This window comes from Rhinolophus ferrumequinum, chromosome 17 (genome assembly GCF_004115265.2).
Source record: "Rhinolophus ferrumequinum isolate MPI-CBG mRhiFer1 chromosome 17, mRhiFer1_v1.p, whole genome shotgun sequence".
Taxonomy (NCBI): domain Eukaryota; kingdom Metazoa; phylum Chordata; class Mammalia; order Chiroptera; family Rhinolophidae; genus Rhinolophus; species Rhinolophus ferrumequinum.
In genome coordinates this window covers 58665888-58680266 of record NC_046300.1, presented here as the reverse complement: position 1 = coordinate 58680266, position 14379 = coordinate 58665888, and the positions used below count along the sequence as shown (strand labels likewise).

At 43.5% G+C, this 14379-nt stretch overlaps 1 protein-coding gene and 1 long non-coding RNA gene across 5 annotated transcripts in view; one reads left to right on the top strand and one right to left on the bottom strand.

Moving 5' to 3' along the window:
• LOC117037156 (uncharacterized) overlaps positions 1-14189 on the bottom strand; it is a 270833-nt gene extending 256644 nt beyond the window's left edge. For both annotated transcript variants that reach the window (XR_004425471.1, XR_004425470.1), the window contains exon 1: positions 13737-14189. This is a non-coding gene — a long non-coding RNA (uncharacterized LOC117037156). The remainder of the gene's footprint in view (positions 1-13736) is intronic.
• ADAMTS9 (ADAM metallopeptidase with thrombospondin type 1 motif 9) overlaps positions 11110-14379 on the top strand; it is a 160381-nt gene continuing 157111 nt past the window's right edge. For all 3 annotated transcript variants that reach the window (XM_033132881.1, XM_033132882.1, XM_033132880.1), the window contains exons 1-2: positions 11110-11565; positions 12141-12541. In XM_033132881.1, coding sequence (XP_032988772.1) covers positions 11451-11565; positions 12141-12541 — 516 coding nt within the window. In that variant the 5' untranslated portion in view covers positions 11110-11450. The remainder of the gene's footprint in view (positions 11566-12140; positions 12542-14379) is intronic.

The window sequence follows — 14379 nt, the reverse complement described above, 5'->3', positions numbered from 1 at the left end:
TCATTTATGAGAAAAAATTTCCCTGAGGGTGATAATACCATCTAATTTTCTTTATATGTTGTCTCTACTTAAAAAACCACTTTTCTCATTAAGAAAGTTATATATTCTTGTTGTAAAAATAATCAAACAATATGGAAATTCGTATCATAGAAATGTAGACAGTATGAAAAAATCTCCCATCATTCCCAGTCCCAGAGATCATAGTCATATGGTCATAGTTGGATATATACCCATCTTTCTAGACTTTTTATCCATGCTTATTCCATTCTAACACAGGCTGAGATCTTGTTCTTGTCCTTTTATCTTGTTTTTACTACTCTAGGGCCCAATTAGACAAACAACACTGTGACTTGGTTGCTTAATAATACACCTTCCCCATGTATATGTGCTGAAAAACACAGCTCTTCCTTATTCTTCAATAATTGCCTAAGATTTCATTGCATTTACTATTTCTTGAAAGTTAGTTCCCTTCGCTTTTCTCCTGATCAGTGAAGTGGTGACGAGAAGGTTGAGTTGTGTCCGTCGTTATTTTTAGGACCTCTACCACTCCCAAACACAGGACCAAAGTCACTGCTCAGGGAGCCAGTTCTCCACTGCAACCTCTGTCTTGTGGGAAAAGGTAACTTAGAGTAAAATCTAAGTTCCGCGAGGTCCAGATTTGTGTTGAGAAATAATGAACTGAATAATTAGCTGTAAGAAGTGTTGATTTAAATAATCCACATGGGTGAATTTGTGTTACCTCCTGTAACCAGAATTAAGGCCCACCACCACTGTAATGAGAGTGCCCGAAAGAAAATTATACCTCCACACTCTTGCTTTTTTTAACTTCACCTCTTGAACAGAGCCCAAAAGTAGCTTAAGTTTATTGCAGTTATGCTTGCCATGAATGCCACTGATATGTACTGTCAGACCTGTTTTTGAGTGGGGGAAAAAAAAAAAAACAAAAAACACTGCAAAACCAATTATTTTGCCAGCATCTGATAGGGACTTGACAAGGCACTAATTGCTAGGCTCACATTTCAGGAAGCAACCTTTTTTCTGTTATTGGTGCCAGTTAATACAAAGGCCATGCCTGATGAATATGCCATTTATAGCTGACACTGATTTGATGTCACATCTGCTTTTGCATACGAATTTGGAAAATAAAGGTATTCCTCCCTATCCCCAGCCCCTCTTCACTGTCCTTGATAGTTATAGTAACTGAGATATTTTGAAAAGTTCTTTGAAATATTCTTTATAGTCGGCCCCCACATAAGTTCACCATGGAGAATTCTTTCACACGCGCGCACACACACACGCGCGTGGGCACATACACACGTGCACACACATGAAACCCGAGTAATCACTGAGGTAATCTCTTTTATTCACGGTATCATTACTCATGGGACGCAAATCCTACTTTAATCAGAATCACATCGTAATTCCTTTCTTCTAGAGTAGAAATTTCCCGAGCTAGGCTTTCCCCAATGGCTACCTCAGGATTGTGAGCAGCCCAATACTGTGGGAAGTTTCCATATTCTTCCCATATCCTGAAAATGGGGTAATTACAGTTACCTGCCTCAGGGATACTGCGAAAATGAATTGACCGATGAAAGTGCTGGCTTTCACTCTTGTAAGTGCCAGCACACTCTTGTAACCCCAAGGCAGGCATCTTGGCCATATGCTGTTTTTATAGCAAGGACCACAGCACAGCCTGAATGACACAAAGACACTGGGTTGACCAAAGGGTCACGGGAGTTTATAAGAATGGTTGTGGCAATAAGACCACTGAAGAAGACGAGTGTTACCAAGAGCCAGTCTTATTGGTTAGGTGAATGAGTGGTTTGGGGTGTTGGGAAGACATTCTTGCCCGGATGTCCAGAACCACACTTAGCCTGATGTCCAGAATCCCACCATTTGTGACTGACACCCTAAACCAGACCTCCTATAGCCATCTTTCCTCCAATTGGCCTGATACCTGAATTTCTACTAATGTCTGAATTTCCGCTCTTTGAGATTGCATCCCTAAACATCGTAATTTATCTTGTATTAAGCATAATAAAGCATAAATAATAATACATATGACAGTCAGTATAATGTCAGGTACAGGGCTTCGGGCGGTTGGATGGCTCAGTTGGTTAGAGCGCGAGCTCTGAACAACAGGATTGATGGTTTGATTCCCACATGGGCCAATGAGCTGCGCCCTCCACAACTAGACTGAAGACAACGAGCTGCCGCAGAGCTGCCAGTGGGGCAGCCAAATGGCTCAGTTGGTTAGAGCGTGAGCTCTCAACAACAAGGTTGCCGGTTCAATTCCCGCATGGGATGGTTGGCTGCGCCCCCTGCAACTAAAGATTGAAAACGGTGACTGGACCTGGAGCTGAGCTGCACCCTGCACAACTAGATTGAAGGGCAACTACTTGACTTGGAGCGGATAAGTCCTGGAAAAACACACTGTTCCCCAACATTCCCTAATAAAAATTTTTTAAAAAATTATAGGCTTTGAAATCAGAAAGCCTGGTTTTGAATACTCACTCATTTATTCCCTTGCTGTGCAACATTGGGCAAATTTTCCTCTCTGTGCATTCATTTCCTCTTCTGAAAAGTAGGGCTAATGGCATTCCTATTTCTCTAGGTTATCAGGAGGACTGAGGGCAGTAGAATCCACTGAAGTAGTGAGCAATCATTACGGTTTATTATTATAATAAACACCATTAGGACAGACAACTGATTAAGCATCATCTGGCAGAGGAAATTACCTTTTCACATGTATAAAAATTGTTTACCATATAAAAACAGTTGTTGTTTTTTTTAATATTCAAAGGGAAAATTATGTGTTGGCTATTTTAAAAATTCTGCCAGAATAAAAGCCCAGTGCTTGAAAAAAATGCTAAATTTGACTTACATGAAATGCTAATTTAAGCAGAGTGTGAGAAAAAAATAAAGCTGTTTAAAACAATGAAAAAAAATTAAAGGGCAAGAAGGTTAACAGCAAGGTTGAGTGTGAAAAAATACACAGTCAAGGAAATATAAGCTTGTGCTTATTCTCTGTCCCAGTAGGAGAGAGTGTCACAAAATGGTGGTAAGCGTGGAGGCAGGTTAGCTGGGAAAGGAGTGCTAGGCTGCTGGCGCCCTCTCTGTCAAACTGAATCAGGAACTGCCCTTCCCAACTAGCAGGTGGGTTAGAGTAAGACGGCTGATTTGAACCTTTAGAGACAGATCTTTGACTCTATCCAGCCACTAAGCCAGCACTCTCATTGGTCAATTCATTTTTACCACATCCCTATGAGTCAGGTAGCTATGATTACCCCATTTTCAGGATATGGGAAGCATATGGAAACTTCCCACAGTATTGGTTTCTTACTTGCCATGCTCATGATCCTGAAGTAGCCCTTGGGAAAAGCCGAGCTCTGGAAATTTCTGCTCTAGAAAAAAGGAATCATGATAAGATTCTGATTAAAGCAGGATTTACATCCCAAGAATAATAATACCATGAGAAAAAGAGATTACCTCAGTCATTCCTGAGGTTTGTGTGTGTGTGCCCGTGTGTGTGTGTGTGTGTGTGTGTGTGTGTGTGTGAAAGAATGACTCTTATAAATTAAAAGAAAAAATCTGAAAACTCAAAACAATTTTGTGGCAATAACTGACTCAATAAGAAATATTAAGTGCCTATTATGAGCCACTTAGGGGATACAGCAGTGAGGTCGGCAGATTTGTCCCTTGTCCTCATGTATTTTAAATTCTAATATAGGACCCCAAGTAACTGAAACAGTTATAGGACAATTTTTGTGTATGATGTTAGATAGCAGTCTAAACGGGGCTAAGACAGATTTGCCCCTTGTCCTCATGTTAGATAGCAGTTAGATAACAGAGGAATAAAGAGTGTCTAAAGCCTGGGCTATTAATAGTGAGAGCATGGTCTTCTGGAATGACAAATAAAGAGCGCCTGGTAAGTGAACAACTTTGTAGAATCACCATAAGCTAGTCATGAGCTACATAAAGCCACCTTAAAAACTGGAACTGTGACTTTCCAAGTAGTCTCAAGAGAAGTTGTTTAGAACATTAGATTCGGCATGAAAAGAAAAGAAATAATATTATTACAGATTACATTCATGAGGCCAAGTATAAAGGCAGAATGATCAAGAACAATTAGGTGAATGTCTTTATATAATTAGGCTGCTCTGAAGCTTTGGAGGTCAACCGATCCTGGTTCAAATCCCAGCTCAGCACATTCTAGTAGCTATGTATGCTGGGCAAGTTAAGTCCCTTAACCTTTTTTCATCATATATAAAATGAGAAGAATAAAACCCAGATGAGCATTAAATAATTAGCGGAGGGTAGGAACTCAATGAAGAGAATCTTATATTAACTGTCATTAATGGTATAAATTTAGTATGACTTTCAGTATACTCACTGCATACTAATAATTATAACTTTCTCTATATTATGTTTCGCTAGAAATCAGTATTTCAAAGATATTAAAAATTACACTATGAGGCATCATTTGCAAGTATCTTCTCTCATTTGCTTGGTTGCCTTTTTGTTTGTTAATGGTTTCTTTTGCTGTGTAGAAGCTTTTTAGTGTGATATTGTCCCATTCATTTACTTTTGCTTTTACTTTCCTTGCCTTGGGGGTGAAGTTCACAAAAACCCCTCTGAGACCAAGGTCCATAAGTTTAGTACCTATGTTTTCTTCTGTGTATTTTATTGTTTCAGGTCTTATATTCAAATCTTTAATCCATTTTGAGTTAATTTTTGTGTATGGTGTCAGATAGCAGTCTATAAGATGCTAAGATATAAGCAGTCTACATATCCAAAATATATAAAGAACTCATACATCTCAACAACAACAAAAAAACTCAATTAAAAAATGAATAGAGACTCTGAACAGACACTTCTCCCAAGAAGACATACAGATGGCCGACAGATATATGAAAAGATGTTCAACTTCGCTAGCTATAAGAGAAATGCGAATCAAAACCACAATGAGATAACCCCTCACACAAGTTAGAATGGCTATTATCAATAAGACAAGAAATAATAAGTGTTGGAGAGGATGTGGAGAAAAGGGAACACTTGTGCACTGTTGGTTGGAATATAAATTGGTGCAGCCACTATGGAAAACAGTATGGAGGTTCCTCACAAAATTAAGAAAGAACTACCATATGACCCAGAAATCCCTCTTCTGGGTATCTACCAGAATAACTTGAACACATTCGTAAAGACATATGTACCTTTATGTTCACTGCAGCATTGTTCACAGCGGCCAAGACATGGAACTACCTAAGTGTCCTTCAATAGGTGACTGAATAAAGAAGATGTGGCACAACGAAGCCACATATGCACAACGAAGTATTACTCAGCCATGAAAAGGGATGGTATATTGCCATTTGCAACAACATGGATGGATCTTGAGAGAATCATGCTAAGTGAAATAAGTCAGATGGAAAAGGACAAGAACCATATGATTTCACTCATATGTAGGAAATAAAACAAAAAGCAACAAACAGATAAACTCATAGACACAACAATATGGTGGTTACCAGTGGGGAAGGGCAATGGGGAGAAGATGAAGAGTGTAAATGGTGTCAAATCTATGGTGAGGGAAGGTAATGTCATTTCTCATATTTCCATTGACCAGATTATCTCTCCCTAGTGACTGATGTCAATCATCACTCCCCTGGGACCCAATTTTCATGACAAATCAGCCAAAGAAGTCTACCACTTAACCTCCAGTAACATTCAATTCCAGTAAAGCCTGGAAGAAGAAAATGGACTTCAAAATTGCCCTCCATTAACTCTAGGTGACCTCAAAAAGCTGTTTCTTTCTGAGCAAACTTTTGTGATGGGCCAATTTGTTAGAGACTCCACTTTTCCCGGGAACTCTGGTCATTCTATATTCCTATTTATAAAACCAACCTCTACATTGCACATATGTGTGTGTAATAGAGTCATTTTAACACAGTTGAACCAAAGTAGAAGGGCTATCTTTATTCAGTAAATATTTCTTGAGCACCTACTATATGCAAGACCTGTTCTGGGTGCTGAAGAAAAAGTTGTGAAATATCAATGAAATAGCTAAGATGATTATAATGAAATACTCAGCATTAGAAAAAGGAGTTAGAGAACCAAAGAAAACTTACACATAGAAAAGACAATTGAGGCAATTCTCCAGGTGATTTTAACAATCCTCTCCCAAATCAAACCCCCCGATACCTAAAAACACTTCCAATTATTTATTCATTATATGTATGATAACAATTATGAACTTGGACTAAGTTGCTGAAACAGAATTTGAATTATGTCTCTCACTAGTTGAAGGGCCCTTGTCAAATTATTTTACCCCTTTAGACTTTGATATCCTTACCTGTAAAATGAATTTAAATTACTAATACTTCCTGCCTCATAGAGGTGTTGTAAGAATTACATTAACTGCTGTACATTAATTAGCACATGGTCTGGCACATTGTAAGTACTCAATAAAACTTGATTACGATCATTATTACTATTCAGACACAATAATCTTGATCTTGGATTTAGTGAGCTCAATTGGCCTATTCATTTCTTAAGATTTCAAACATTTTCCTAAGATTCTTTGAGATTTATGTACAGATATAAATTCAGAGCCAAGCTAATACACTTAAGAAAGGATGAATAGACTCACTAAAGATGAGAAATTCAGAAACCCAGGCTCTTGGTCACCTCAGGAAGTCACCAAGGGATATTTTCTATTTTCCTTCCCTAGCAGCTTTTGTGAATTGATTGGGTTGTATCGGGAGCAGTTTTAAAGAACAGTAAGTAAACTTCACGTTCAAAACCAAGTCCTAGAAAGGAAGCTAAAGAGAAAGACTAAATTAACATGTCTTCTGTCCCTATATAAAATAATTTCTATACTATTAGCTTCTCTTTATCAGGAGGGGTTTAAATTTAAAAAGAGGAAAAAATTTTAATGGGAAATACTGAAAAGTGCGATTTTCTTATTTTTAATCGGGATAATTGACATATAACATTCTATTAATATTAGTTTCAGGTGTACAACATAATGATTTAATATTTATATATATTGTGAAGTGATAACCACAGTTAGTCTAGTTAATTAACATCCATCCCCACAGTTACAAATTTTACTTCTTGTATGAGAACTTTTAAGGTCTACTCTCTTAGAAACTTTCAAATATACAATAGAATATTATTAACTATAGTCACCATGCTGTACATTATATACCAAGACTTACTTATTTTATAACTGGATGTTTGCACTTTTTGATCACCTGCATCCATTTTGCCAAACTCACCTCCCACCTCAGGCAACCACAATCTGTTTTCTGTATCTATGAGTTCATTTTTTTTTTCATTTTTTAGATTCCGTATAAGTGAGATCACATAGTATTTGTCTTTCTGTCTGACTTACATCACTTGGCATAACGTCCTCAAGGGTCCATCCACATTGTCGCAGATAACAAGATTTCCTTTTTTTTTGATGGCTGAATAACAGTACATTGTGTATATATATATCGGGAGTGCCAAAGAAAATGTAATCAAGTGGACACTTTGGTCAATGTTGCTCAAGCAGTAGTTTGGCGCAATCAGAAGTGTCTGGATGGTGATGGTAACCACTTTGAGCACCTCTTGTAATTGCAGAAGTCAAACGTGACTTGTATTCATCTTTTGTTATCGGCATATATTGAGTATTACAATTTTAATAGTTTTTTCCTATCTTAAAATGTATATATGTTTTTTTGGCACCCTCTGTATACACACAAGGTGTGATAAAAAAATACAATGAATGTTTAAATTAAAAAGAATTTATTACAGTAAAAGATACATTGCCATTAATCTCCCATCAAAATACTCCCCCTCTCTTTGAACACACTTATCCCATTGTTCTTGCCACTTTTCTGAAGCAGTTCTGGAAGTCCTCTTTCATGAGTATCTTTAGTTGCACTGTCATGGCTGCCTCAGTGTCCTGAATCGATTCAAAACGTTTACCTTTCATGGTCATTTTGACTTTGGGAAGAGCCAGAAGTCGCATGGTACCAGATACGGTGAATAAGGTAGATGAGAACACACTGTAATGTTTTTGACAGAAATTGCTGTACCAGAAGTGATGTGTAACACGGAGCATTATCATGATAGAGGATGACTTACAGCACACTTTAAAACACACCTTTTCTCACCTGTAGCTCACACCCGACTGACTGCATCGAACAAGTTGAAACTTGTCACACGCTGTTACTAAGGTTTGATGCGCCGCTTCCCGTATTGAAGATCCCTGCCTTTCCATTGATGGCACTAGGCAGCAGCATTCACCGTAGTTTTTTTTTTTTATCATACTCTGTGTGTGTGTGTGTGTGTGTGTGTGTGTGTGTGTGTGACATTTTCTTTATCCACTCACCTCTTGAAGGATACCTAAGTTGCTGCCATGTCTTGGCTATTGTAAATAATGCTGTATTGAACATGGTGGTGCATGTATCTTTTCAAGTTGGTGTTTTCATTTCCTATGGATAAATACCCAGAAGTGGAATTACTGGATCATGTGGTAGTTCTACTTTTAATTTTTGGGGTAACTTCTGTTACCAACAATGTACAAGGGTTCCCTTTTCTCCACATCCTTGCCAACACTTATTTCTAATCTTTTTGATAACAGTGGTTTTGATTTGCATTTCTCTGATGATTAATAATGTTGAGCACCCTTTCAGGTACCTGTTGGCCATCTGGATGTCTTCTTTCTTTAAAAAAATGTCTATTCAGACCCGCTTTCCATTTTTTAATCAGATTTACTATTGAGTTGTATGAGTTCTTTATACATTTTGTATATTAACCCCTCAGCTGATATATGTGATTTGCAAATATTTTCTCCCATTCTATAGCTTGCCTTTTCAGTTTGTTGCTGGTTTCCTTTGCTGAGCAGAAGCTTTTTAGTTTGATGTGGTCCCACTGTTTATTTTTGCTTTTGGGTGTCAAATCCAAAAGATCATCACCAAGATCGATGTCAAAGAGATCACCCTCTGTGTCTTCTAGGAATTTTTGGTTTCAGGTCTTATGTTCAAGTCATTCATCCATTTTGAATTAATTTTTGTGTATGATGTACGAAAGTGGTTGTTTCGTTCTTTTGAACAGGGCAGTCCAGTTTTCCCAACACCATTTATTGAAGAGACTGTCCTTTCCCCTTTGTATATTCTTGGCTCCTTTGTTGTAAATTAATTGACCATGTGTGCACAGGTTTATTTCTGAGCTGTCTATTCTGTTCAATTAATCTGTGTGTCTATAAAAGTGCTATATATTTTAGTAATTTTATAGTGGAAGTTCTGCAATACTTTCCATAGGAATCAGCTAATAGTTTGATTTCTTGATATTTTTTTCTGTTCCTTGCTAAACTCTTAGCAATGATTGTGAGGAATTTTACTATGTAGTGACAAGATTGCGTATTAGAAGAAATGTATTTTTGTGACTTATTTTGAAAGTTTAAGAAAAAGATTTAAATGTCATCCTTTAAAAAATCTCTTATTGTGTACTATGCAGGTGTTGCTATTTTGCCATCTTTATATGCCATTGTACATACCCAAATTCCAGGAACACACTTAGACAATGGTGATAGTAATCCATTTGGGTTAACAACTTTAGGAAATTCCAGTCATGCCAAGACATTTTCCCCTCTACCAGGAGAAATATATACATTAATATTTCTAGACTAGTGGACTCTTCTAGCACATTGCTATTTGGTCCCTGATGTTGGCAGTCTTAAATATTTTCAACCCTGAGTGTCAGCCAACCAAGCAACAGAAAACTACAGTTCTGGGACCTTAGTCCTATCTGTTTTTAAAACTGCCATTTCCTTTCTCTTGAAATTAGCATATCTTATCTTCCTGAGGATTGGTAAAGGAAAAATGTGCTTTTGAACTATCCAGGATTAAACAGTATATACACAGAGAGAGTTACACAAGGTCACACATTCACATACTAGCATCCTCCCCCTCTGGTATAATTTTTGACTTTCAAATTTCATCCCAAGGCAGAGGTAAGTGTATTTTCAAGTGTCAGCTTTGCGCTGCTCCATGCATCTCTGGCAAAAAGCAAGCGGAAGTGATTGAGAAATCTCTCTTGGGACTGGTGCTTCCCCTCTGGGGCCGCGACTATCCCTTTGCACTCCGCCTTCTCCCCCGCCCCCCAATATCTCTACCCCGCTGGGCAGTCAGAGGCGCCAATGTCCCCGCCCCTCTTGCTGCCAAGAGTGGTTCTTAACCTTTTTTGGATCCGGACCTACAGAAAACTATGGAACCTCTCAGGATGGCGACAGAGGCTGGGGAAAGTAAATCTTGAAAGCTTTGCGAAACTTTCAGGAGACCAAGGATTTGAAACACACCCCACACTGCAAGATTATGAACTCCATCGCTAAAACTCTTGACTTGGGGCGATTAAACCGAGAGCTGAGCTCAGATGCCAAATCTCGTCCCTAGTGAGAAACTCCAGCACTGGGCCACTTTCACTTGTAAGAAATCAAAAAGAGGAGATAGACAGGGACAGAAATTCATAAAGGGGGAAGAGAGAGAGGGAAGAGAGGACTGTTGGAAAGAGCTGGGAAGAGAAGAGAGAGAAAGAAAAGGAAAGGGAGAAATACGGGAAATTAGAGGAGTACCATGGGAGGAGGAGTAGAGACCAGAGGGAGGCAAAGGGAGGTCGGTTCAAAGCAGCATAGAGAGATCGAGCGAGGAAAAGAAGAGAGATTCAGACGGTAGAGAGCAGAGAGAAGAGGAGACGAGAGCTGGAGAGACTCAAAGATAGACTGCAAGCGCCAGGAAAGGGAGAGAACTTTCTCTGTTCTTCATCCCCAGGACAGGGAGTCTCAGAAAAGCTCAGCTCCACGAAGTGCCTGGGACCACGATCGGCTGCCTCCGAGCTCCCGGCGCCTCTGGCCTCCGCCTCTTGAAGCCGGAGGCCGGCTGGGAGTCCCGCACCAGCCGGCCAAGCAGGGGACGCGGTCTGGAAGGAGGCGGTCCCCGCTCACTTCGCTTTCTCCTCCCCTCTCCTCCTAGAGGCGGGCACCGGGGGTATTTGAGCGGCGGAGGACCCCCCCCCCCGCCTCCGCCCCCCACTCCCCCATTCAAGAAGCCGCTCCGCTATCCCCGCCAGCACAGGGCGCCCGCCGCGCCTCGGAGCGCACGTTCCGCGCTTTCTCCTACACGTTCCCTGGACATTATGCGGCGGAGCAGCCGAGCCCCAGTCCTCCTTCAACTGCTCCTCCAGCTCCTCCTGCGGCCCGAGTGGCTCAGCTCTTGGCAGGCGGCGGCGTTGCTCAGCCGAGCGCAGACGGGACCTTCCCGGCGAGACCTCAGCGACTCCTAAAGTCAAAAGTTGGCGGCGGGCGCCGGGCTCCGCGCGCTCTCCGCGGCCGCTGCCTCGCTTCGCCGCCGCAGCCAAGGAGGACAGGAGGGAGGGGGTGGGAGGTAGCGGGGGGAGGGGTGGGGAGCACCATGCAGTTTGTATCCTGGGCCACACTGCTAACGCTCCTGGTGCGAGACCTGGCAGAGATGGGGAGCCCAGACGCCGCGGCGGCCGTGCGCAAGGACAGGCTGCACCCGAGGCAAGGTAACGAGGCGACGGCCCCCGGGACTCCTCTGCCCCTGTCGCCACCTCCCCAGCCTCTGCGCCCGGGAGCGGGCACCCCGCCACGGAGGCCTCTTTCCTTTTCCTAGAAAGAATTATCTCCCGCTTTGCAGCCTCTCCCTTCTTTAGGTCATTCCCAGCCAATTTCTAGAGAGAGACACTGTGGAACGAACTTATCCCCCTACCCTTTTCCTCTTTCCCCTTCCCAACCCCGATGCCCCAAATTACCATAACCTAATAACTGGGGGCAACTGCTAGCGGCATGTTTTATTTTATTCAGGGTATTTGTCAAAATCTGAAATTATTTATTTTGACTTGCTCATTGTGTGGCTCCTAGTGGTGTGTCCTCATTGCCTAGCAGTTTCTGGCTATTCCTGCCACATAGTAGGTGCTCACCAAATATTTATCTAGTAACTGAGGATGAAAGGGTTGATTCTAATGGGCAGGGGGAGATAACTGCTGGAAAATAACTCAGGACAAAGCCCTCATTTTTATTTTAAATCAAAACTTGCGGAAAATTGAATTATTGGTTTATGTGCTTCTCCTTCTCTCTGCAGTGAAATTATTAGAGACCCTGAGCGAATATGAAATCGCGTCTCCCATCCGAGTGAACGCTCTTGGAGAACCCTTTCCCACGAACGTGCACTTCAAAAGAAGGCGACGGAGCATTAACTCTGCCTCTGACCCCTGGCCTGCCTTCGCCTCCTCCTCTTCCTCCTCTACCTCCTCCCAGGAGCATTACCGCCTCTCCGCCTTCGGCCAGCAGTTTCTATTTAATCTCACCGCGCATGCCGGATTTATCGCTCCACTGTTCACTGTCACCCTCCTCGGGGCGCCCGCGGAAAACCAGACAAGGTTTTATTCCGAGGAGGAAGCAGAACTCAAGCACTGTTTCTACAAAGGCCATGTCAATACCAAGTCCGAGCACACGGCCGTCATCAGCCTCTGCTCGGGAATGGTAAGTGGGCGCGCGCGCCTCTGCCCTCCCCGCCCGCGTTTCTGGAAGACTTAATTGCTCTCTGGCCTAAGACCCTCACTGTGGCGAGTATCCTCCGCTCTGGCGTTAAGTATCAGTTGGAAGCTTGTTTGCGTCCTGCACTTTGGGTGGCTGGCCCAGAGCGTGAGCTTACACTCGAGAGGAGCGCACGCGTCCGCCCCCCAGGGGGTTCTGGACGGTTCCGAGCTTTCTAGGGTCCTAACTCGGCTCAGCTGCTCTTTCTCCAACGCCGGTAGGCGGCTTGGAAGTCGGCTTCCAAACTCTCAGAGTTTGCAGCAACTGCGGCCGCCCAGCAGCGGGGCAGCTGAGCGCAGGGAGGACCCGACTCCTTATTGGTGCGTCTTGAGTCGGGGGTGTGGGCTGAGGATCCCCAGGCTTGGGAACGGGGAGTTCCTTCTATGTATCGTGGAGGGCGGTGCGTAATCTAGAGTCACCGCGTTCTCTCAGAGTCTTTTTTTCAAGCGCCAGGAACCCAGAGGCTTAACAGGATTGACAGGGAACAGGTCCCGTCCCGGAACGGAAGGGTGGGCCCAGGACTCCGAAGGCGGGGAAGAGGGAGGAGCCTGCTCTGATCGCTTTGAATTAGGGTGGAAACCGGGAGTGGGGGTGCGGCGCAGTCCGACTCTGCACCCTGCTGGCGGGGTGGCATGGAGACGCAGAGATAGTGGGAGACAGCCTGGAGATGCTGCCCCGACGAGATTTCGGTTCTGGGGTTTCTACCACCCATGGGGCTTCCAGAGAATCGGAAGAGGGAGCCTGCGGCGCACGTTTCCCTAGAGAGGGTGGACAAGAGGGCGGGGCGACCACCTCCCTCGCTGCAAAATACGCACTTAGCAGGGGATCCAAGCTAGTACCCCGACTTCCTGCTTACTCCCCCTACTTGCCCTCCAGGAGGTTTTTACTGACATCCACCTTCTCATTCCCCTCCCCCCGTGACATTTGAAGACCCGCTGTAATGTTCTGGCCCAGGTGATAGTCCTTGACTTTCCCAAGCGACGTGCGTTTCTGCCACGCGCGTATGACGCAGAAACTTTCCTGGACCAGGTTCTCCTAGCGCAGGGCGATAGCGCCCTGTGCCCGGGTGATGCGTTACTCTGTGCCTAAGCACCCACACTCCCCATTGTCACCTTTTCTAAGTGGGAGCATGGATACTTACCCGGGGTGCTCCGCTGCCCCCTCCGAGCGCTGCTGTTTGTGGGTCCAGAGATCCCAGTGTTGATGTCGCATCCGTCTCCGCTGCTCAACAGAGGGTTACGGTGGGGAGCTAGGCAAGCCTGAAGACTGGGGCGGGGGTGCAGGCTTAGCCTGCTGGGATGGGGATGAGGTCCTTTAGCCCCCAGCAAAGCCCAGGGAGTCGCAGCGCGGTGTTGAGATAATTTGGGGGTGGGAGGAGACCGCAAGTTGAGCAAAGGCGGAGGGGATGTTGCGGTGAGTCATCGCTGCCCCAAGACCTAGCACCAGAGCGCAGAAAGCCTTCTGTTCTTCGCAAGGTTACCACGGAGGTGTGCATAAATCAGGCGCCGGAACCGAGAACCTCAGAACGCCCCCAGATACCTCGGCTGTAACCCCAATTTTAGAACCTCACGGATGGGGCTGCGTCCGCGCGACAAGTTAGTAAACAGCCTTTACTCCTCCTCTATCCCCGCCTCCGCACCCCGCTGAGTGGCCCCAGCAGTTGTATAAATATTTTACTGCGCAGGATCTTAATTTCTGTTGGCAATTTTAGGTAGTAACCCGCACGTGGAACTACAAATGGTCACTTTCTTAGGGAACTAAGGGCCGGGACTTCTTAGGACCAC